The following is a 24,514-nucleotide window of genomic DNA, read 5'->3' as shown; positions in this document are numbered from 1 at the left end:
GGCTCGGTTCCCGTGGCCGCTCCTGGAAGCGGAAGCGGAAGCGGCAGCAGCGGCCCGGCGGGGCGGCTCGGCAGCAGCGCCGCCGCGGAGCGCCGTGAGTACCGGGGGGAGCCTCGGGGGCCGGGAAAGGGGGCTCCTCTCCGGAGAGGACCCCTGGGGGCCTTGGGACTCCTGAAGTGGGCGGGAGGAGGGGGCTTGACCCGGGGCGGCCTGGCCTTCCGCCCCCGGCCAGGCCTGGCCGCCGCCCCGGCCGTGGAGAGACCCCCGGGGTCTGCCCGTCTCCACCCCGGGATGTGTCCCCGGCCTTGGGGGCGCCCTGGGATCTGCCTCTGGTCGTGGAGGCTCCCCCGGGACCTGCCCCTGGCCGTGGAGGGAACTCCTGGATCTGCCCCTGGCCGTGGAGGGTCCTCCTGAGGTACTCTCCCGGCTGTGGAGGGCTTCCCGGGATCTGTGTTCGGCCGGGGAGGGATCCCCACGATCTGCCCGCCGTCCCCCGGGACCTGCCCCCGGCCATGGAGGAACCCCCGGGAGCATCACCCTGGGCTGACATTCCCGTGCCGGGTGGCCGTTCCCACTGCTATTGGCTCGTTAACGTCTGCTGCTCTTCGGTTTTTATCCCTTTTCCTGCGAGAAGTAGGTCGGGTTAAGAAATAGCAGCATCTGGGGGTAGGTGGCGAAAGGACGTTTTTTCTTTGTTAGAATTCTTCAGATGAAACGCGATTTGCAATTCAGGTTTGAAGGTTCATTGTCAGTTCCTGTCTTGAGCACGGCACTGCTCGGTGCATGCCTTGGACCCTCCTTCCAGCTGGACAGGGCTCTTTTGTTCTGAATTTTTGTGCTGTAAATAGCGTGAGCAGAAGAAAGACCCGTGTTTGGTTTGTGTTGCTGAAGGTGAAACTGAACTATTAGTGTTAAAATGGGTTTGTGTCAAGGTGCAGATCATATCTTTTTCACTCCTTTGGGGAGATGTCTGTTCTGTTCTGGAGAGCCGTGGGAGAGCCAGTCCATCAGAGAGCTCTGGCAGCTGCTCAAGCCTGTGTCTTGAGCTCCAGCGATCCTTCAGTGCCTGTTTGCTCTAGGGAAATGCTTTATTTAGGCTGTATTAGTGTTTTGTCAGGCTCAGGCCAACATGCTGTGCCCCACCAGTGTACACAACACTTGTGCAGTCTTTCCATGCTATATATAGGCACCCCCTTCCTCCCTCTGAGCACTGACAATCCTACACCTTGGGCTCTCCAGGAATGAGCTATGTGACAGCAGTTCATAGCTTGGATCCTTTTGGAGCTGCCCTCAGCTCTGGGATTTACAGTGGGAGGACTTGGTTTCCTCTTGCCAGATGTCTGGGCTGATAATTTCAGCTCAGATACGCTTTGTAAAGCCCAGCTGACTGCAGCAAGAGATATCTCTTGAATTAACAGCCTGTTGGGTAGATAAGGCTTGTGTTGCAAATAAATCCATTAAGGAAATGCTTTTTTCACTGTGTCCCCTTCTGGTATTAGTAATTGGGACCATGTAATAGTGTTGATCACTGCTAGACCCTTCTGAGCTTAGTTTGAAAGGTGATACAGATAAACCCAAGAATATGGGAGAATAATGGACATGAGCTACCTAAAGCTGCTGTGTGGGCTGATGTTTCCAGGACAGCTACCAGTGTTGTGTCTTCTGAGCAGTTGTTTGTCCCAGCTCTTGCTCCTCTGTTCCAATATCAGTGTAGGGAGGTGATTTGTTGAGGTCTTGGAGGGAAGGAAGCAAGTGTGAGCTTAAAGGGGAAGAATTTATCCACTTCACGACCTGAAATGAGTGGTTGGTATGTGTGGGCATGGGAAAAACAACAATAAATCTGTGGCTCTGTGAAGTCTTTAGTCCCTTCTGAAAGGCTGAGTGGTGCCAGCCTGTTTTCCAGAGCAGAAAAATATTTCCTAGTCCTCTTCCTTCTGCTGTGAGTTTTATTCCCCACATGAAAGGATGGTTTTCTTAAAGCATTTTTGCTGGGGGGTGTGTTGGGAGTGTGCAGTGGGGATTTGCTGGAGCTGAAGCTCTGCTGTTCTGTTTTTTCCAGAAACATGCAACATGGCAGCAGCCATGGAAACTGAACAGCCGGGCCTGGAAATCTTTGAGACTGCAGGTCATGAGGAGCAGGTCCCAAGAGAAGAGCAGCCAAAACTGGAACCTTTCTATGTAGAGAGGCATTCCTGGAGCCAGCTTCGGAAACTGCTCACAGATACACGGAAGTATCATGGATACATGATGGCAAAAGCTCCTCATGACTTCACATTTGTGAAGAAAAATGATCCTGAAGGACCTCATTCCGACAGGATCTACTACCTGGGTGAGCTGGCTGGGACAGTGTCGCTGCAGGGCTGTTTGGCATTGACTGCTCCTGACAGCTGGGTGTTCCTGGCAGTTAAATCAAAAGGGATTCCAGGCCACACTGGCTGCTCAAAAGTCATGGTTGTGATCGTAATATCTTATTAAAACTTGTGAGGTAATCTCCCATGGGAGTGGCGTGCTTGGAGGTGACCCATTAGGCCTGGAAAAGAACTGGGAATTGTCCTTTGGGGCATGATCCCAAGCTGGAAGTCTGTCCAGTCCCTTTTCTGTCACCCCAAGTAATACTCTCTCCAAAAGCCGTGCAGGTTTATCTCCTTTCTCTTATTACAGCTGTTGGGTGGAGCCTTGTTCTGTTTCAAAGTTTCCTTCCAAAGCTGAGATTTTAAGTGTAATTCTTTGTACCTCAGCTACCAATGGAGCAGGTTTTCCAGGAATCCTGTGGGGAATAAATAGCACAGGTCAGGGGCAGCTTAGAATTTAATACTTTTCTCAACATTTTGGTCTTATTAACAAAAGCTTCATGTAGTTTGTTTTTCTTGGATTCAGTGCCTCAGCTGTGCATTGTTTCACTAATTAATATTCACTTGGTGGAAGTGATTTGACCATAAGTGATACTGTGAGCAACCCTCTGAGTGGCTTTTTAGAGCAGGCCTTGTGGTGGAGGAGTGCTTTTGTCTGGAGCTGCAGTAGCTGAACATAAATCCATGAAAACCTGGATTAGAGGGAGAAACAATGGCTGAAGCAGAGGCCTAGGAGCCAGAGCCATGTTCTAGCCCCACTGCTTATCACTTAGGCTACTTGCTTAAGCTCAGGTTTTGATTCACAGTCTTTGCATGTGCTGTGCAGTGACACAGTCAGAACACTGCTGGTTTTTTTCCCTTTTCAGAAGATGGGAGTCATAATCCTTGGATGATGCTGAGTTCAAGCACATCACGGGTGGGTTGAGGTTGATTCCCCTGGGATGAGCTCTAGTTTTCCAAGTGCCCCTTCCTGGGTTATAGATCAGACTTGGCCTTCCCTGGAGCACACCTCTGGTCTGATCCCCATGTGCCCTGGCAGGAGCCTTCAGAAATCTGAATAGCACTGAGAGAGAGGAGCAGGACAGGGATGTTCAAACCTCCCTGAAGCTCAGTTACCTTTGGAACACTGGCTGTGTGTCCCAGACAGGGGAATTGGCACAAAAGCTCTCCTTGATTTATAAAGCTTATGGAATTAAAGGGCAGTTAGGAGACACAGAGTGCTTTGAGCAGCATGGGGTAAGCCTGGGTGGTGTTGTTCTCTGCCTTCTCTGTGAAGCAGGGAATTCCTGCAGTGCAGAGACCATCAGTGCTTCCTCTGGTGGGAAGGGCCTGGGAAACTGTTCCTGGGCATCCTTTGAGATTGTTTGGATTATTTATACAAAGCTAATATACTTCTTTTTCACCTCACTTTCACAATAGCAATGTCTGGGGAGAACAGGGAGAACACACTCTTCTACTCTGAAATTCCCAAAACCATAAACAAAGCTGCTGTCCTGCTGCTTTCCTGGAAGCCTCTTCTGGATCTTTTTCCGGTGGGTCCTGATTTCTTTCTTGCTTCAAGCCTTTGGGATTCAGGGTTTTCATAGTGAAAATGTGAAGTTTATTGTCTTAAAAATGTAAAGATTCTCCTTGTACATGCCAACCCTGCAGCCATCCCAAAATGAAGCAGTTTTCTCCTCAGTGTTTGGAGTTCCATCCTCTCTGTGTGCTGGATGACTCCTTTGCTGGCAGAGATGGCAAGTGCTAATTTGCATCAAATTCTGTGCTGTGATATCCTGGGGATTGCTGAAGGAGCCTGGAGTCTCCAATCACTTCCCTGCTGTCTTGCAGGGGAAGTGATGATTCCCCCGAGGATCAGTCAGTGGCTCTGTGACTCACACAGGAGCAGAGGATCCCTTTCCCACTCACTGGGATGTGGATTCCCTTTTCCCTGCTGCACAAGCAAGCCTGCACCATCCCATCCCATGCACCATGGCAGGCTGGAGGAGGTGGGACAAACCCCACATGGAATGAGGTGGATTTTTCCCCGTGTTATTTCTCGGGGCTGTCAGCCAGACATAAAACTCCGGCTGTGCTCTCCTCCCACCAGCCCAGTCACTGCATGTCTGTGAAAGTGAGCAAAGTCTCTTCTGCTCATTCTAGAAATAACAAACCCTCAGTCTGAGCTTTCTTATACCAGGGAGTATTGGGAATAATGCTGGCCTAGCTATGGGAGGAGTGGCTATCAGTTTACAGTTGTGTGGGATCTGATCGTGGCCTGCACCTACGAGCGCTGATGGCAGAGGCAAAGCAGGAGTGGGGTTCCAGCCGGCAGCAGGAGTCTGGAGGAGGAGGATGTCTGCTCAGCCATCTGCTTCTAAGCAGGGTAAGGCATGCAGAGCAGAGGTGTTGATTTGGGTTCTCTGCCTGTTTTCAGGCCATCCTGGACTATGGGATGTACTCCCGGGAGGAGGAGTTGTTGCGGGAGAGGAAGCGGATCGGCACCGTCGGGATCGCCTCCTACGATTACCACAGAGAGAGCGGCACCTTCCTGTTCCAGGCAGGGAGTGGCATTTACCATGTGAAAGATGGAGGCCCCCATGGCTTCACCGTGAGTTTACTCATCCTCTCTGCAGGACTTTGCTCTGGCAAGGACCTCCTTTGGCTTGGAGTGAGAGCAAAGAGCAGATCAGCAATTACTGCACTGGCACAGGAAGTGACCTTGATAACCCTGGGAACAGGGTTCTGCACAGGCTAGGCTGTGTTTCCATGATTGTAGAAACTCAGTTGCAGGGCTATAAGAATGGTAAAATAGTGGCAGCAAGGCAGGACAATAGATTTGTTTGATTTTTCATGACTAACAGTGTCCATAAAAAGCAGCAAAAGGCTCAGTGCTCTTCCATGGAGTCAGACATCACATCAGAGACAACTTTTGTCCCTGGGCTGCAGTTTCCAGGTCACTGTTCCGTGGTCAGTGCTGGGTATACTACACCATTTTTACACCATTTGACTGTGCAACTTGCAACCTTCACTCTGCTGGTGCTGAAACTGACCTTCAAAGCTGAATAATTTATTATTATTATTATTATTATTATTATTATTATTATTATTATTATTACTATTACTATTACTATTATTATTATTATTACCTGGTGTTTGTCTAGCCCTGCCGCCAGGGGTAATTTACTGTACCTTGAGTTGCTTTTGGAGGACAAGGTTGTGTGTTCTGCCAGCCCCTTTTGGGGTGCTGTCTTTAAGAGTGGGCCAGGCTTCTCTACACAAGCTGCCCTCTGATTTGGGGCTGATCCTCAGTTCTGGGAAAAGAGGCCTGATGAGACCATGGTAGAGGCACAACTTTCCCTATAAAATATCTGCACAGTATTTTCCTGTGTGTCAAGTGGGTAAATTCCTCTCTAAACATGTATTTGAAGTCAGTGCCCACACTACTGTGCTCTCCTAAAATCCAGGTTACTTGGTGGATATATTCCTGTGTTATCATATCTTACTGTGTTTCTTTTGTGTTTTTTAATTCCAAATAGCAACAGCCTTTAAGACCCATTCTGGTAGAGACCAGTTGTCCCAATATCCGGATGGATCCCAAGCTTTGCCCAGCTGATCCAAATTGGATTGCATTTATCCATTGCAATGACATCTGGATATCTAATATAGAATCCAGGGAAGAAAGGAGGCTGACGTTTGTGCACAATGGTAATGCATCCTGAATTCAATTCCTCTACCTCCTCTGCACTTGTTCTTGCTAGACTGCACTGAGCAATGGCACTAAAGATTCTCCTGAAATGGGGGCAATGGCCACCTTGTGCCACCTTGTTTGTCACATTTATAGACTTCCCCTAGTGCAGATACTGTGGGATGATTCTTTTCCCTGCACTGTGCAATCTGGCAGAATGAGTTGTTTGTTGGATACATATGGAGGGGCTCTTCTCCAGAAACACAGCACATTGCTTTTCACTGGAACAGCCTTTTTGGAGTGGAGGAGCTGTGGGTGGAATAGAGCTGGAGGAAAGTTTCTGCCAGTGAAATCAGGCTGCAGAGACTTTTAGAGGCAGTTAAGGCAGTTTCTGAATAGCTCTGGGGCTTCTGCTGGCCCCTCATACTCAATAACTTAGGTTTTCACTTCTTACCCTCTTCAACTCTGTTTTAGGCATTTGTTCTGGAAGAAAGAAAATGGGAAATTGTGGATAAACCACTTTAAAAATCAATTTCGTTTTGTATTTAAACTATATAATTTAAATTTTAGTCAATTGAAATTTCTGGCACTTCATAATAATGCTTTAGACTATTTAAATGCTTAATATTAAAATCTTATGTAAGTACAGTAAAAATAAACTGTAGCAGTGACTCCTTCTCAGATGATAATTATTTATGGAGCGCTGCTAAGTTACCTCCAGGGTAACAGGAAAAATATTGAAGCCCTATGGATATGTCATCATGTTGAGATGTTATGTAAGTCTGTTACTTTTGGTTCGTACAGTAAGTGAAATATTGATGCTTTCATTTTTCTGAGTGTTCATGTTTTCAGTTCTGTTGCCCAGAAAGGTTTGGGGTTTTGATTTTCTTAAAAGTTGTAGTTCCAATTCACTGAACTCAGGTAGAGAGAACATTTTGTTTCTTAGACTAATTGAGAGCCTGATTAGGTAGAAGTAAGAAGGGAGAATGGCTTTCCTTTCCTAAAACAAGCTGCCATGTCAGAGAGGATTAAATCCTCCCTAAATATATGAACAGAGAAGGCTGGAAGCAGAAAACAAATCTGCTGAGAAGTCAGATTTATTATCTAGTAATTGTTCCCTGGGGGTGAACTTGGGCTGTGTTTGAGATAATGCAGAACTGCTTTGGTTCTGCAGCACATCATGAACTAATTCTTTTGGTGTCTTTTTTTAGAACTGGCCAATGTTGAGGAGGATCCCAAATCTGCTGGCGTGGCTACTTTTGTGCTGCAGGAGGAGTTTGACAGATACACTGGCTACTGGTGGTGCCCAAAGGCACAGCCCAGTAAGTGTGGGGATCCATCGTGTCTGACAGGCCCTGTCCAGTGCAGAACTCTCTGTTCCTCCTGCTTTGTGCAATTTGGGAATGGCCTCCTTTGGAGCAGTCTGCAGCAGGGGGCAGGTTACAGGAGAGCACTGGGGGAGAGACTTCCCTTCTCACAACAGTGGTGGGACTGGTAGGAGTCTCAGTGTTTTCCTTAATGAAACATGAATCACAGGCTTTATTGGATTTTTCTTCATCCTTCCAATCAGTTCAGGCTCCTGAGAGAATACTGATGCCTGCAATAACTGATAATTCTGTTCTGTAATTCTGTAATGTTAATTCATTTACAGCACTGGATGGGGGTAAAGTTCTTCAGATTCTTTATGAAGAAAATGATGAGTCAGAGGTGGAAATTATCCATGTCACATCACCCATGCTGGAGACAAGAAGAACAGATTCCTTCCGGTACCCCAAAACTGGTGAGACCCTAAAACTTACATCTCTGTTTCTGCAAGACACCAGTTTTATTCCATGTGCCTGACAGCAGTGACTCTCCAAGACTGGAGCAGAGAGGTGTTGAGTAGTCTTTGAATTGGTGTAAAGTTGTGCAAATGTGTTTGGGGATCTGCTCTGGAGGCTGAGTGAGTCACTGTGGCTGTGCTGATACTGCAGCCTTGTGGTTACTGAGGGCTCTGGCTCTCAGGACTTGGCAGGAACCCTCTCCCATTGTCACTGTTTGAGCCACTCTCTGGGATCCTGGAAGACCTGAGTTGTTGAGGAGTTGATTCTCATTACATCCCTGTGTTTCTGAGGGAACAGCTCCAGAATTACAACCTTTTGGTGTTTTGGGAGCATTTCTGTTTAGCTGCTGGCAGTGCCCTGGCAGTTCAAGTTCTGGAGGACTCTGATCTCCAGGATTACTCTTGGACTTTGAACAGCAAACCTGTCCTGCTGCAGCCTGCCAGGAAAACCTCCTGTGGTCACATTTGCACACAGTGGATGATCTGGAGGCTTCAGCAGTGAAGGGCTGAGGGCAGGCTTGAAGTGGAGTGCCACTGGAAACAGGGAAGTGGGATTTTAGCAGAACTGCTGAGGGCTGATTCACTGTCAGGTGTGGGGCAAGTTTGAACAGTTCAGAGTTGTCTCTGCTGTCACAGCAGGACACATTGCTCAGGTAACAGTGGTTTACTCTTTTTCCTCACTCCTGAAATCTTTTTTTGGAGAAACATCTTTCTTTGGCTGACCTCTTCAAGCTGCAGAATTCATTCAGATCTTGTAGATTCCCCAATTCACTGGGAAAACTTTCTGCCTTTCCTGATTTACTACTTGTATTGATGATGGAGAAAGGCTCAGTGTGAGGCTGGGAAGTAAGAGGTGACACTGGTTTTTTGGTGCTTGTGAACACTCAGATTTCTGCGAGTATTTTGCCATGGCTCTATTCAATGCAAAGAAAACAAACTAACAAAAACCCAAATCCCTTAAACAATATGTAGCTTTATTATCATAATGGCACCAGTAATGGCAGTAGGTTTTTAGTTGTTTAATTTTCACAGATTCTCTTTAGCACTGGATCACTTTCTGTGTACCACCTTGGAATAACAACCTAACAGTGAACCAAGGCCTGCTTTGCTATCCCAGTCACTCCTGAGCATTCACTTCCACCATGTAAATGCATCCACTGATTTTGGGAGACAAGTCTGACTGGGACAATGGTGTGGCTCTTGATCTGTTTGCAGGATTACAACCTCTAAATCACTTCATGTTTGCAGTTTCTTTTTTCCCTGCCTGGTTCTGTGCTGTCTCTCAGGCTTGCAGGGAGGCTATTTGATCAAAGAGTATTTTCCTGTTTGCCTTTTCCAGTCCTATGTGAATAACACCACAATAATGCACAGCAAACAATTGATGCCTGACTGTTAACATCTCTTTTTTAGGTACAGCAAATCCAAAGGTCACTTTCAAGATCTCTGAAGTGACAATCAATGCAGAAGGCAGAGTAAGTCTATGTTTTGTTTGTTTGTCAAATATATTTAGTTGCTGTGATTTTTATTTTTATTTTGTCAAATTCATTTTCCAGCTCTGTACAAAGAAACTTTCCTGGTTGTGATGGCTTCCTGGCTTCTCTGGAGGCAGTGCCTTTGGCTCATTCCTGTGCAGATACTCAGTGTGCAGCAGTATTTCTCAAGGCTGTGCTTTTCTTTGCTAGCACTGGTGTGTGAGCTCAGCTGCAGAGCAGAGTATTGTAGGTGTGGATGGTTAGACCTTCTTATGTGACTGATCTCTTGATTGGCTTCAGATACTGGGAAAATTGGATTGCAAATACAGTATATCACCTTACAAAAGCATGAACATATGGAAAGAGATGAACTTTGCTTTTGCCCTGGGATTTTTTAAGCAGATGCAGAAATTTCCACAGCCCAGTCCAAGATCTTTGGACAGATGGGAAATTAATCTTATCAAACAGATACATTAACAGCCATAAATTACTGGAATTCTCCCAACTCTTGAGCTCCTTCAGCCATCAGCAGTCACCTGCTGGGATAGTGATGCTGGTGTCAGCCAGCAAAGGCAGGGAAAGCCTTCAGGACCCTTTGGGTACCACTGGGACTTGTTCCCAATCCCAGCAGGGACAGACTGCAGCCCTGCATTTCATGGATTAGAGCCACATTGGTGTCATGCAGGATGTTCAGCACCTATCCATGAAAATCCTACAAAAGAGCTCAATACAAATCGCCTCCCCTTTACAGGGGGAGAACTGAGAGTTCAAATGAGTTGTGCAAGATGAATGATGGGTTTGTGAGCAGCATCCTGATTTGTCTGTTCCCAGCCCTGGCTGTGCTGGCAGTGTGCTGCTCTCCTGCTGTGCTGGGATCTGGCTACAGACAGGGTTCAGTCCCCTGTGCTGCAAAGGCTGAACAATCTAAATTGCAAAAGCTGCACAGAAAAAGTCTTCTGTGTCCAGGCTCTCATCATGCATGAAAATCTGGTTGTGGGGGTTCATCTCAGTGTCACTGAATTGCTGCTTTGTCAACAGATTGCAGATGTTGTGGATAAAGAGCTAGTTCAGCCCTTCGAGATCCTCTTTGAAGGAGTAGAGTACATTGCTAGAGCTGGGTGGACGCCAGAAGGAAAATAGTGCGTATGTTAATCCTGTCTCTGCTCAGAGGGTTTGGGGTCCTACAGTCAGAAGCAGATTGTAGCGGTCTTTGTCTCCTTCCAGCTTAAGCCTGCTTTCACTTTTACATTGCTACCAACTTGTTTGTGCAAAGGGGACCATTTTTCCAAAAGCCAAACCAGAGCCCTCCTTGTGTCTTTCTCTGCTCCCTGGCCCTACTGCTTTGGGTTTGGGCACTCGCAGCCTTTGATGTGTGTGTCCTCTCAGCATCCCTGTGAGAGAGAGTGCAGTGCTATTATCCCCATTTTACAGATGGGGAACTGAAGCCCAGAGAGGTTAAGTGCCTTGCCATGGTCACGCAGGAAGTCTGTGGCTGAGGAGAGAAATGAGCCCAGGTCCCCCAGGCCCTAGGCTAGCGCCCTAACCACTGGACCATCCTTGCTGACCAGACTTACTGATCAGAAAACCTGCTGTAAGTGCTACTTACATTTGCATGTCATTTTAACCCTGTAGATGATGTAGTACAGTGTTTCTAACTCACCAGAAGCTTTTCCCAAAGGGTATTTCACTGAAAGGGTTGTCCAGCCCTGGCACAGGCTGCCCAGGGCAGTGGTGGAATCACCATCCCTGGAGGGACTTTAAAGCTGTGTAGATGTGGCACTTGGGGACATGGTTAGTGGTGGGCTTGGCAGTGCTGGAGGAATGGTTGGACTCAATGATCTTAAGGGGCTTTTCCAACCCAAATGATCCCATGGTTTTCCAGAAGTGCACTCCTCCAGGTTTTGAATCTAAGGATGGCTTTCACCTTTTTAATTTCTTTCCCATCCAAATGTGGAAGAAATACAGGGACACATTTGCTGTATTATCCTGCTTTTTGCAGAATTATTGTTGGAGCTACATATAAAGCTGTCAGAATATGGCAGGGGCTGCTGCTGGTCCCTTTAGGTGCCAGTGTTATTCTCTGCCAGGTGTACATCTAACAGTAGCATTTTCACTAGCATCTTGAAATTTCAATTGAAATTTTTTCTGCTTCATTATTCCCTCTGATTTTTTTCTCTTCTCTTTCTCCCTTGAAGCACAATTCAAATCGGGGAGAACAGAATGAGTTAAACTTTTGAACTTGCAGTGCTTATGCAATATTAAAATGAAGCAAAATAGGTTTCTTGTATTATGGAAGAGATTTGTTTATGTGGGTGAAATTTTGCACGTGACTTAATCTCCAATTGAATATTCTTGACTCCCTCAAAATGCCTAGTGCTACTGGGTGTCTGCTGAGATTTTCAGACTTGTGTCATACTCATGGTTGCATGTTATTTTCTCTAATATCTGTGTCCTCAACAGCATCTGGTCCATCTTGCTGGATCGCTCCCAAACTCGGCTTCAGATAGTCCTGATCCCTCCTGCATTATTCATCCCCACAGAAGATGATGCAATGGAAAGGCAGAAACTTATTGATGCTGTACCAGATTCTGTTACACCTTTCATTATTTATGAAGAAACGACAGACATCTGGATAAATGTAAGAATTTGAATTTCAGCCTTCTCTGACAGTTGGTAGCACTCAAACAATGTTTGTCACTGTGCTGCCAAGGGGAGTGATCCCATTATGCAAGTTCTGTGCATATTCAGTGCTTTCTGCTGTGAAAAACAGGATGTAGAGAAAAGATTTGGGATGTGAAAACAGACCTGCTTTGCTTGAGTGGATGCAGTTCTCAGAGCCAGGAGCAGAGCCTGGGACTCTGGTGTTTCCAGGCAGCCCCTTGCCCACTGTGTCACTGGCACTCTCCAGCTTCTTGGTACCAATTGTTAGTGCCAGCAGTGCCAGATAAAATATTCTCCAAGCAACAAAGATGTAGCAAGGTGACACTGGGTAAAAAGTCTTGAGACTCAGCTAACAGGCACTGAACCCCTCCTGAGCTACATCTGCTCTGGTGAAACAGATTAAGGGTGTGATGTTGTGGGAGGTGAACTGCAGGGCCTGTGCTGAGAGCAGTCAGGGTGCCTGGTCACTGCTGTAAACTGTGCCTCTCCTCACACTGCTGCACATAAAGATAGATCCCTGTCTCTGCAGTGACATCCCATTGGAGGTGTGCCTGGGAGCATCAATCACTTGGCACATAGTTGGATCTTTCAGCAGAGAGTGTTTGCACAAAGCCTTCCAGTGCATGGTCCCCATGCAGCAAGTGCTGTCTATGATAACACATTCTCTCCTTAGTGTTTGGTTTCAGGATGGTACAGTGAGTTCTCCTTTCTCCATTATTTTTACTGTCTGAAGTGGTTCTTGATTGGCAGCTCATATTGTGAAGATAAATGCTCCCCAGTCCTGCAAAGATTGTCCCTTGAAGCAAGAGCTGGCATGTTGATGAGTGGGAAGATGATGTCAGCTCATCCTTCTTTGAATAATCCTTCACTTGCAGGCAGCACAGGGCAGAGGTCTGCAGAGCTGGACCCACCTCTGTGTTTAAGCTAGAAGGGCAGGTGCAGAAAAACTTCATGAGTTTGGTGACAGGATATAGAGTTAGACTGGCAGAAGGCTGGAGCTGCAGGGAGGGGACACTGGCTGCAGACTCCCCTTGCTCCAAGTGTAACTGGCTCTCCCAGTAAGGAGAGCTGCACCCAGTTAGCCTGAACTGTGTGGTCTGTGTTGAGCAGCAAGAGGAGCATAATTTGTGTGACTGCAGTGCCAGAATCCTGCTGCTAACAATAATCCACTGCTCTGTCTCCTCAGATCCATGATATCTTCCATGTCTTCCCTCAAACCCACGAAGATGAGATAGAATTCATTTTTGCCTCCGAGTGCAAAACAGGCTTCCGGCACCTGTACAAGGTCACCTCAGTCCTGAAGGAGAGCAAGTACAAACGCTCCTGTGGAGGCCTCCCTGCCCCCAGTAAGGGCAACTGTTCTTGTGCTTTAACTGGTTATTTGTTGCTGACCAGTGAGGACATAAATGTCCTTCCAGATGGCAGGAGTTATTGTTTTATTGGAAATTTCTGCTGTTGTCCAGGAAAGCACTTCAGTGTAAAGTCATTCCTCTGGAAATTGTGCAGGGGTTATTCTGTTCTCAGCATGCCTTAGTTTTAACCCTGATCCTTCCTTATGGACTAGAGGGAAAAGTTTCCAAAAGCCAGATGGGAAACAAGCTCCCTGTGATACTGAGACATAGTTGGCTTTTCTTCTTCACTGCTGGAACTCGGTCTTGCTCAGATGCAGAAAATCACTGTGTGCAGAGCTCCCAGAGTGGTTTTTCCACAGCATGTGTTCTTAAATTCACAGTTCCATGCTGTGATAATTTACTTAGTGTGTGTTGAAGGCACCTACTGAACTCTGTATGCACAAAAAATACTTATAATTTTACTAGAGGTTTTCCTAGTTTCATGCAACTGTTGTGGGTCTTTTTCCCACATAGTATTATATCTTGGGCTGATTAGATTTCTCTGAATGCATCTGATTTCTTTTTCTTGCTAAATCTCCCTTATTCTAAGGGAAATGAAATCATCTTATAAAAGCAGAGTTCTTGCAAAATGCTCTTTTTGACACTTCATATTTTATTTGCCTGCCTGTTGTTCAGCATTAAACCTTTATTTCTATGCAAGTGACAAAATATTTTTTAGAAATAAAAATCTCTGTACATTGAATTATTTGCAGGTGACTTCAAGTGCCTCATCAAAGAGGAGATAGCAATTACCAGTGGGGAATGGGAAGTGCTTGGCAGACATGGATCCAATGTAAGTCTTGCTCTTGCTTCCTGGATATTCTGCCACACACTGCAGGGAGATGGTCCCTTGGAGGGGTCAGCATAAATCTGTTAATCCAGTATGGTTTTAGCCAAAATACACAGTATTTCTGTCCTGTGTAACTTGTGAGCTTGCTCAAGGAGGGAAGGAATGGTCCCCAAACTGCTGCTCTTCTAGCTCTGGGCTGGATGAATTCTTTGATCATTTGAATCAAACTGACAGAGTTGTAGACAGTGAGAGCAGTTGTTTGGTTTGTCCCTTGCAGATTGCTGGGCTCCAAATCAGCATTATGGAATTGGGACAGGAGGGACATGGGGGAGAGGTGGTAGAACTGGATATTGAGGGATGTGCTGTTTGTTTTGTTCCTGACAGATCTATGTGGATGAAGCCAAGAAACTGGTGTACTTTCAAGGCACAAAAGATTCTCCTCTGGAGCATCACTTGTACGTTGTTAACTACGAGAACCCCGGCGAGGTGAAGCGTCTGACGGAGCGCGGTTACTCACACGCCTGCTGTGTCAGCCAGGTACCTGTGCCTGCCAGGGCTTATCCTGTCACTCAGCAGGCAGGGCAGGATTGATGTACAGCAAAAGCAGATTTTAGGCTGTGTTGTGCCCTCCTGTACATTGTACAGTCAGTGTGTAAAACCATCCTGGAAACCAGACTTGACCTCCTGGTTCCATTGCTGTCCAGCTCACTTCAGGCAAAAGGAGCCAGGACGAATTGTTTGAAACTCTTTGAGCTCTCTGCCTGCAGTGGGCTAAAGAGCAATCACCAGAGGAGATGAGCCTGGGCAGCACTGGGTGGAGTTTCAGGAGTCCAGCTGGGAATTCATGGCCCAGAAGAAGGAGTGTGACAAGCTCTTCATGCCACTCTTGCATTTGCAGGTGTATCTTTGGGTTTGGAGTGTTAAGGACTGTAGTATTTCAGAAACAAAAGTACTCAGATTTCTGTTTTAATTTGGTCCAAAGCACCTTCTGAAAGATGTAAATGCAAAAGAAATGATCACTTGCTTGTGACTCTGCACCAAGGAGTTCAAGGCATGTTCTTTTCCTCCCCAGGACTGTGACATGTTCATCAGCAAGTACAGTAATCAGAAGAGCCCTCACTGTGTGTCCCTGTACCGGCTGACAGGATCAGAAGATGATGCAGCTCATAGAACTAAGGAATTCTGGGCTACCATTTTAGATTCAGCAGGTAATGGCATGGGTGAGGAACAGGAAAAGGACAAGCAGGATCACAGGATAAAAAGATATCCCAGCATATGCTTGCTTGAGATTTGCTGTTGTGGCTTGTCTCTGAAACTCAGGCTTGTGTGAGGAGTTCTGTGAAGTACAGGAGGGACATTTGCAGCTCAGCAACAAATGGATATAAACAGACCATGAAGGAATTTAGAGTAGAAATTACCAATTTTCTCCTGCCAGTTTTAGCTCAGGGAGGGATTTAAGTACATTTGCTTGCTCTGATGTGCCTGCCAAAGAGTGTGTTCCTGGGAAGGGAGGTGCACTTCTTAAATAGTGTGTGCTGCTGCCTACTTGTGTCTTCATGGGAGAGCTCTTGGGCTATAATCTTCCACTGGATTTCTGTTGCCTTTTATTTCTCCTTAGCTGAGGCATACTCTATGTCCTGTGCTTTCCATGTGTTAATGTGGCTAGTCCTAAGTGGGATTGTGAAGGGATGGGACATCTGTAATGGCTGTGTCAGGAGAGAAGAGTTACTCACAGGAGAGCAGGGATGGCAATGTGATAGAGCTCAGAAAGCTCACCTGGGCCTGGGGCATTGCCAGGCTCTGCCTGGATCCAGCCACACCCACTGGAGAGTGTGGGGGAGCTCCACTGGGATTGCAGTGAGACTGGTGACAGGACAGTGGTGCAGCAGAGCTGTTACTTGTCCATTGCTGTTAAAACCAGGCTCTCTGCTCCCTCCCATGGCAGGTCCTCTTCCTGATTACATTCCCCCTGAAGTGTTCTCCTTTGAGAGCTCCACGGGGTTCACACTGTATGGAATGATGTACAAACCCCACAACCTGCAGCCTGGGAAGAAGTACCCCACAGTGCTCTTCATCTATGGAGGCCCTCAGGTGAGTTGGTGAGCAGTGGGATGGGCTGGCCAGGGATCACTCCACTGCTCTCCTGCAGGAGCACTTCCTGCTCTGTGCTGAATCCAGCAGGTGTCATTTTGCCTGTTGGGTGAGTAGGTGCTTGGCCAAAGGTGCTGTAAGGATTCATTGTTCCCAGGTCATGGTACACAATAGCAGAACTGGAGCTGGGAGAAAAGGTAATCAGATAGTCCTTGTTCCCAGTTCTGTCTCCTGCTCCTCTCCAGTTGCTTCAATTCAGCTCTTCATACGTGTGAGACAGAATGGCTTGTTTTATTAGGGGAAGAGTTTATTGCATAGCAGAGAGAGGGAATCCTGCAACAGAGAGTAGAGATCTTGAAAACTTTGCATTATAAAATTGTATAAAGCATTTAAAGGAAAGTAAATATAAATAAAATATGAAATTGGATTAAGGGATGACCTCTGGATTTTGTGCTGCTCTTGTATTCCAGGTACAGCTGGTGAACAACCGGTTTAAAGGAATCAAGTACTTCAGACTGAACACTTTGGCCTCTTTAGGCTATGTTGTTGTTGTCATTGACAACAGGGGCTCCTGCCACCGAGGGCTGAAGTTTGAAGGAGCCTTTAAGTACAAAATGGTAAGTGGGCTCTGAGTGTGGCTCTGTTCTCAACCAGAGATGGGTTTGAGTGCCAGTGTTACCAGCACTGGTTTGGCACAGGCGCCCAGCACTGCCTGTGTGACACTCCTGGGGTTTGGGGACAGGAAGTGTGTAGAGGGGAGTTGAAGGAGGAAAGGTAAAATGTCATGGTTTGAGGTTGTGAACCAGCTGCAGCCTGACACAGGGTTCATAATGAGGCTGTGACTCCTCACAGATACAATTTGCAGCTCACACAAAGCAGGACAGTTGCGTTCTGAGCATGGATCACTCCTCAGCACCAAAGCTCTGAAGGTGGTTGTCTTGGGCAATGCTGAGAATGTAACTTGTGCCTGTAACTAACAGAACTTTGTCTCTGCCCTGCCAGGGACAGATAGAAATCGATGACCAGGTGGAAGGGCTGCAGTATTTGGCATCACAGCACGACTTCATCGACTTGGAGCGTGTGGGCATTCACGGCTGGTCCTACGGAGGCTACCTGTCCCTAATGGCTTTAACACAGAGGTCAGATATCTTCAGGGTATGTTCATGCATTGAGTACTTACTCTGGTGGTGCAGACAGAATCTTTAATAGTGTGACTTCTGTGGGTGGTCACAGCACAAAGACCTTGGGGCTTGCTGTAGACAAGTTAGGACACAGTGCAATGGCTGCTTTCTTCAGGACTCTTCTATTTGGGTGACTTTGCTTTTCTAGCAGCTGTTGGACTGCTGAGCTTGCAATAACTTAGCTTTGCTGCTGTACCTCTACCTATCTGAGGTCCCCTGTGCTGAAGGTACCTTAGGTAGTGTCAGCTGCTGCTCACTTTGTGCCAGCTGAGCTCTTTGTGTTGTGAACCAGGTAAGGGAAACCATCCTGGTGTAAAACAACACCTCCTTCTCATCCTCCCTCTTTTTGGCCCTGAGAGAGTAGTTCCTTTGCAGGCTGTTGTATTCTCAGATCAAATTGCCCATGCTGCTGCAGAGCAGTGTGTTCTGAAGCAGCCAGGAGGATAGCCTGAGGATGGGGAGAGGTACTGGAAAGAGATTCTTGTGCCTGCCTGATTTTAAACCACTATAATAAACCGACTGCCTTTGGGATAGAGGTGTGTGAAGAGCTGGTTATTGCCCCTGAGGTGTATTTTGCTCTTTGTGGCTACTCTTGCTTTCTTTAAATCCAATGTTAATATTACTGGAATGTTTAATAATTATTTATCTCAATCCTTAACAATTGTTGTGTTTTTACCTTTACTGCCTTGCAAAGAGTTTTAGATGGTTTTGTGGTCTTTTTTTTCCCCACAAGCCTGTCTGCAAGCTGTTGGTAGCTGTGCAGGGTGGTTTGCTGAGTCCTAGGGAGCTGTTTCTGTTAGACATGCAAATGGACCCAAACTCACAAAACCTCACAGAATGCACTTCCCTCAGCATCCCTTGCAAGGGGTATATTTAGAGTCACTTCCAGTTTATCTGTAGGCTCTCACTGGTGTCCAGCACATGTGGATCATAGCTGAGCTGGGGCAGAGACAGCGAGGATTGCTTTGCTCCTTCCACCATTACAGGAAGTTAACTGTGGATGAAGTTAACATGGGTGAAGCCATGGGAGGGAAGGACACTCCCAGGTCAGGCTCACTGATGCCATTCCCAGGTCAGGGTCACTGCTGTCACTCCCAGGTCATGGTCACTGTTGTCACTCCCAGGTCATGGTGGCTGTTGTCACTCCCAGGTCAGGGTCACTGTTGCCATTCCCAGGTCAGGGTCACTGTTGCCATTCCCAGGTCAGGGTCACTGTTGCCATTCCCAGGTCAGGGTCACTACTGTCACTCCCAGGTCAGGGGCAGTGTTGTCACTCCAGGTCAGGCTCACTGTTGTCACTCCCAGGTCAGGCTCACTGTTGTCACTCCCAGGTCAGGGTCACTGTTGTCACTCCCCTCTCTGTGGCACTGGCAGGTGGCAGTAGCTGGAGCCCCAGTCACGCTGTGGATTTTCTATGACACGGGATACACGGAGCGCTACATGGGGCACCCGGAGCACAACGAGCAGGGCTACTACCTGGGATCTGTGGCCATGCAGGCTGAGAAGTTTCCTTCTGAGTAAGTTTGCTTCTTGCTTTCATCTTCATTTTCCTACCAGGAAAGTTCAAGCCACCTAGACACATTTTTATCTCCCTGTTCTTGGCGTTTCTCTAATCACAAATGCTCACATTAAATAATACTAAAAAAAACCAAACCAATACTCAACACTAATAAACTTTTGCAAAATTACAGACCATTCCATGTAAGCCCTTTTATATTATATTTTGTGTCTAAAGAAATGACAAACACATCTTCCGTTTGATTAGCACTGTAGATACACATTAAGCTAAACAAAAATTAGTTGATTGGAATGTGTTTGTATTTTCTGAGGCTATCTCAGCACAGCAAGATGGAGCCATGGGCTTTCTTGCCAAAGAGCTGACAATCATCAAGGTTTAAGGCCTCATATTGTCCAAGCAGGGAAGCATTGCTGAGAAATAAATAAGATATTCAGATAAAAGGTCTGTCTGACTGTAACATGCATGTGCAGGAAGAACTTTCAGAGAAGGAAGGAAAATGTTTGAGACATGTGCCTATCCAGAGCAGTTTACAACTGTGCAATTACTGCTTTCAATGCAAATACTCTTTTCTAGGGAGTGTTTTTGTAGGACTGTGAAATGAGTGGGATGCTGTCTAGAACTGTTTGTCTCTTGCTTTTCCCAGACCAAACCGTTTGCTGCTGCTGCACGGATTCCTGGATGAGAACGTTCACTTTGCACACACCAGTATTTTACTCAGCTTTTTGGTGAGAGCTGGGAAACCCTATGACCTACAGGTGAGACCAGAACCAGGGTGTAAAGGTAATGTGTGTGTCTTGGAGGAGTCCAGAATTGGAGCTTGTGCCATGGCTGTGCTGGACACCTTGGAATTCCAGGATAAAATTGTAGCGTTTGAGCCAAGCATTTTTTTAAACGTTAATATTTTATGAATTTACAGAAAGAAAAATTGGGCAAATAAGCAGTTAAGGCTGCTCCTGTGGAGATCTGCAGCTGAAAGGCAGTGCAGCAGTGTTCATACAGCATGGAAAAGGGTTCTGCATTTAATTAAACCCTGCTGGCTCAGTGCAGGTGGAGCCCAGGGATCACACATCACACTGCAGAAGTGGGAATGTGCTCTGGCCAGGAGCTGCCTCTGCTCAGCCAGGCTGATCCCCTCCAGCACAGCTGGGTCCCAGTGGCTTCTCCTGGGTTCAGGCAGTGGGGGATGAGGTGTGTCAGTTCAGGTGCAGAGTTAATTCAGGGACATTCCATGTGGCTCTGGGACTGATTTAAATATTGGCACCTTCAACTCCCGTGGATATTCATGACTTTATTTTCCATTTCAGATCTACCCTCAGGAGAGACACAGCATCAGGGTCCCTGAGTCGGGGGAGCACTACGAACTGCACCTGCTCTATTACCTGCAGGAGAACCTGGGCTCTCACATTGCTGCCATGAAGGCCATGTGACTGACCTCAGAGCTCTGCTCCACGGCTGCTCTCTGCACAGGGAGGTGTAGAAAACTAGAGAAAACAGGATGGAACGTTGCTTTCTGGTGCCTGCCACACGTACACACCCTCACAGACACTTTTTTAAAAGTAAATTTGGTGCCATACGGGAAATTAAAGTACAGTGATCTAATAACTTTAGTTATTAAACTTCAAGTTTAAGTTGTAAATAAAATCCAATGTCTGTGGTATAATAAGTACCATGGGTGTTCTCTTGGGAGATGAGCTGAAACTGAAAATACTTCTACAGCACCAGATCTTCACTTTTTAAAAGCATTATGGCATAATTGATGTATTTTTACAGTGTGTTCCTTGATATCTTATGTTATACTGGATGATTTACTCACTACACAGCAAGAGTTTACCTGAATGGTTACAACTTTTATTAATTTCAAATGCTATCATATAGCTTTTATGCTTTGTGAAAGGGATGTGTCTCACTCCTTAGAAGGTGGTCACAAGTTGGACACATCCCCTGTCTAGATGTTAATTGTTTTTTAAGAAGAAAGACTTTTAAGCTGCCTCTTACTATATTTGAAGTTTGGCTTCAGATCAGTTGATGCCAGGTTCTTTGATTCCTTCTCCCTTAGGATAAATCATTCTTCTTCCAGCAGCTTGAGAACCTATCCTGATTGTACTTGATTTCAGTGGAGAAGTGAATTGATACTTTACTGTGATATGGGCATAACAATCTTATATTCTGAGGTGCAAACTAACATAAGTTAAAGAGCAGAAACTGTAAACTTTCAAACAAGCTTCAAAGTGCATCCCATTGAGATTTTTTTCCTGATGTTCACTCTGGAGCTGGGTTTGCAATACTCCTTCCTCACCCTCACATCAGCATGATATAGGCATATGCATCATGTTACAATTTAGAAATTCAATACTCTAATTCCAAGTTCTGCAGAGGATGTGTGAGGAGGCCTTACATGTGAGGCAATATGAACTGTTCTGTTGAATTTCCTCATGTATGAGGGGCTATTTCCCAGGCTCATGCCCTTTCCAGTCCCCTGTTCCTGGGTCCTTTCTAGCACTACTGTGCATGATGATGATGCTGTCTTTGAGAACCCCTTTCTGTACAGCTTCAGGTAACCCTCAAGGAATTGCAGTCCCAGTTGTGTTTTTCCTACTGAGGTTTTAACTAAGCAGCAGGCTTGGCTGAAAAGCAGAAATATGTGAAGGCACTTTTAACTGGCAACAGGTAGGATAGAAATCCATAGAAAGTTATTCTCTTTAATGCAGAAAGTTCTCTCTTTGAGACTTGCCTCTGGGACTCTGATAAAATGGTTTGCTTAGAAACCCAAGAACTTCCTTTCCTTTCTGTTTTGGTGCTAGAGAGAAGCAGAGCATGATTTTCTCTTCGTCTGCTGAAAATCTGGAATCACTCTTAGTGTTTACGCTCTTAGAACTCCACATGTTGTAACCTTGTACTTTCCTTGGTTTTGTACTGTTCAGCTTGATCCCAGAACTCTGGGATTTAACAGAGTCTGGCTGTATGGGATCAAACTGCATCTTTTGTCAGTTAAACTCCTGGGCACATGCACCAAAGCCAGGGCAGTTACAGGGTTGTGAGAACAGGATCCGGTTTTTGGGATACACAAAGAGCCAAAGCCACCAGGGTGCAGGGAGTGGCTCCTCTGCACTGGGGAGCCTTGGGTCGGGCTGTTTGCTGGGTTTGAGGTTGCAGTGATTACAAGTGGATCAGTTAAAACACCATTAGCAGGTCAATCCGGGGTTGATTTTGGGAAGGAGCCCAGCTCCAGGAATGTTCTCTCAGCCTTAACTGTGGCTGGAGCAAAGGCAGCATCCCTGGGGAGTGTGCTGCAGTCAGCACCCAAGAGAGGAGCACATGGGTAGAGATAAAAAAAGCTGTTCCTCTGGAATTCCATTGTGCTCCCAACGTGTTTATGCTGTATTATATATACATATATCTATATCTGTTCATATATACATATATGTATAAAATTACCCATGGATAGTATTCACCTTTTCCAAGGTTGTTTATATTTTGTTCAATATTAAATTAACTTGCTTTTTTGGGGTGTTTTTGTTCTTTTTCTAGAGGTGATTACCCTTGAATGTAAATGTATATGATTTTTAAGATGAAATTAATCCTTTTGTTTAAAAAAACAGAACAAAAATGGCCTTCATCAAACAGTGCTTTTTTGGGGGACTGAAGAACTAAACATTTTGTGAGTAAACCAGGCTGGGTTTGGATTTGAGGCAGGATGTGATTCTAAGTGCTGACACAGAATTTTTAATAATGCATCCTTCCACTGTTTTAAATATATACTTCAAAAAGCTATTAAAGTACAATATACTGTAACTGCTCTGTTTTATAACATAAATTATGGATTCTTTCTTTCCTACCGTTTTATTTTCTTTTTCTGTAGTTAAGCACTTTAAGACCCCGTGCTCTCTTATCCTGTGGAAGTGCTGGAAGGATTTACCACCAGAGTTTTGTAGTTCTTGCAAAAGAGATGCCTTAGATGAAGTCTGGTTCCATCTAAATTCCCAGTGAAGAAAGGCCCCATTGTGATCAAGACTGCAGAGGTAGGAAGGTGTTAGTGCTGAGGGACTTAGCATCTTTATTTTTGAGGGGGAACTCCTGGTCTGGCCAAGGACCAGGACAAGGCTGAACCTCACAGTCCTGGAGATGGGAATGTCACTCAAGGAGGTTTCCAGCCTGGTTGAGATTTGGGATTGTATTTCATCACTTCCTGCATGTTGAAAAATCTCTTGGTTAACATGAGTTTTAAGCAGAGCTAGTGAGATTCTGGGGCAGCACATGCAAGGGAGCAAAAGGTGTGAGGAGGAGCCTTTGCTGTGTCCCCTGGGGAGGCCCCTCTGCTTTCCAGGTGTGTCTGCCCAGCAGGAGCCCTGCTCTGAGCCTTCCTGGTGGATGTTTAGTTGCACAGGTGTCTTTGAGATGAATGTTTAAGAACATATATCAAATATGGGGATCTGAGTGCTGAGATACTGAAGTTGTTGTGTGTTGGTGCAGGCAGTTTCCTGTCTTTTGAGGTGCTTGGGTTTGGTTGTGTTTGTTCCTGGTGAAAGCATGTTCTTTCACCCCATTTTAGTGCAGCTTCCAGTGATGCCTTGTGAGTGTGGGATGTGCAAAGCTGTTGGGTTTCACCCCCACCTCCCTTTGTTCTCAATGATCTCTTTTTATTCAGAACACAGTAAAATTACACAGAACTGCTTAATTTTTACAAATTCAATGGAAAAATAAGCTCAAAGCACCAAGCAAAGCTTTGAAAATAGCTAACTTCATCATATTAGAATGGAAAATGCATTCCCTCCTTACTAATGGCATTTAGAAATAGGCTATGGAAAAACTTTCTGAGTGGGATAATGTAGTAATGCTTTAACCCTGGAGCACCTGCACCTGAACCTGGGTAGGAAATTATGGAGAATTCTCATGCTCTGAGTTCCAACCCATATTCCCTGCCAGGAGAAATGGGTTGTGCTCCTGCTGTGTGTGTCTGTGTGTCCAGCTGTCCTGCTGCTGCGACACCCAGCCCCTGCCCAGGCAATAACAGAGCCTGAGTGAGGAAAACACGGGCCAGGTGAGGCCCTGCCTTGGGCTACCTGTTTCCTTGGTGCCAGAACCCTGCAGAGACTTTCCACGTGCCCCTTTGGAGGGGCAGAGAGCTCTTCCTGCGGTTTTTCCTCGGCTGTTCTGCACAGTAGAAGTTCAGGTGTTTAATTTGAGAACATGAAGTGCCTGCTGTTTGCGTTAACAAAATTGCATGTCTCACTCCAGTGGGTTTATTGGGCTCCCTCCCTCCTCCCTCCCAAGCTCCATGGCTTTTAATCATGTAAAGTGGAGACATTAGTTTTGCTGCGTTTTATTACAAAACCTTTGTTGCAATAAAGATGCTGCTAAATAAATTGAATTAAATGTTGGGTTTTTTTCCACCCTATTTTCAACTGTCTCTCCCCTTGATTTAGGAGAGCTGGTGTGTAATTAAATCAGTGGCCTCGTTGTGCTGTGGAGAGCAGCAGTGATGTGTGTTTGATGCACCTCGGGTGTTCCACAAAAGCAGCTGCCATGTTTCCTGTCCCTTGTGTTTGGGAGATACCATCAGGAAGATGAG

General features: G+C 46.1%; 1 protein-coding gene across 3 annotated transcripts; it reads left to right on the top strand.

Annotated features, from left to right (window-relative positions):
- Window positions 1-47: 47 nt before the first annotated feature.
- Window positions 48-24,313, top strand: LOC117001744 (dipeptidyl peptidase 8). 3 transcript variants are annotated; one of them, XM_033070228.2, is made up of 20 exons: window positions 48-94; window positions 2,060-2,329; window positions 3,771-3,883; window positions 4,768-4,941; window positions 5,870-6,038; window positions 7,230-7,340; window positions 7,670-7,798; window positions 9,251-9,312; window positions 10,351-10,451; window positions 11,773-11,950; window positions 13,160-13,319; window positions 14,078-14,157; window positions 14,539-14,691; window positions 15,227-15,362; window positions 16,100-16,245; window positions 16,716-16,862; window positions 17,248-17,400; window positions 18,801-18,943; window positions 19,589-19,700; window positions 20,250-24,313. In XM_033070228.2, the coding sequence occupies exons 2-20, from the start codon at window positions 2,071-2,073 to the stop codon at window positions 20,370-20,372; spliced, it is 2,649 nt and encodes an 882-aa protein (XP_032926119.1). In that variant the 5' UTR covers window positions 48-94; window positions 2,060-2,070; the 3' UTR covers window positions 20,373-24,313. The 3 variants fall into 3 exon arrangements, 2 of the variants coding, with proteins under 2 accessions (XP_032926119.1, XP_032926122.1); XM_033070231.1 differs by lacking the exons at window positions 19,589-19,700; window positions 20,250-24,313 and having other exon boundaries at window positions 17,248-17,384; window positions 18,801-18,893; XR_006163036.1 differs by lacking the exons at window positions 13,160-13,319; window positions 14,078-14,157; window positions 14,539-14,691; ... (5 more) ...; window positions 19,589-19,700; window positions 20,250-24,313 and adding an exon at window positions 10,744-10,903 and having other exon boundaries at window positions 10,351-10,455; window positions 11,773-11,860.
- Window positions 24,314-24,514: the final 201 nt, after the last annotated feature.

Source organism: Catharus ustulatus, chromosome 12, assembly GCF_009819885.2.
Source record: "Catharus ustulatus isolate bCatUst1 chromosome 12, bCatUst1.pri.v2, whole genome shotgun sequence".
NCBI classification, from domain to species: domain Eukaryota; kingdom Metazoa; phylum Chordata; class Aves; order Passeriformes; family Turdidae; genus Catharus; species Catharus ustulatus.
Note: the sequence above shows the minus strand (reverse complement) of the source record. Positions and strands in the feature narration are given on the sequence as shown.

Excerpts from the sequence above, each read along its gene's own strand:
- LOC117001744 (XM_033070228.2), top strand. The coding sequence starts at position 2,071 with ATGGCAGCAGCCATGGAAACTGAACAGCCGGGCCTGGAAATCTTTGAG. Across the intron at positions 3,884-4,767 it reads CTCTTCTGGATCTTTTTCCG|GCCATCCTGGACTATGGGAT; the intron begins GTGGGTCCTGAT and ends GCCTGTTTTCAG. Across the intron at positions 9,313-10,350 it reads CAATCAATGCAGAAGGCAGA|ATTGCAGATGTTGTGGATAA; the intron begins GTAAGTCTATGT and ends CTTTGTCAACAG.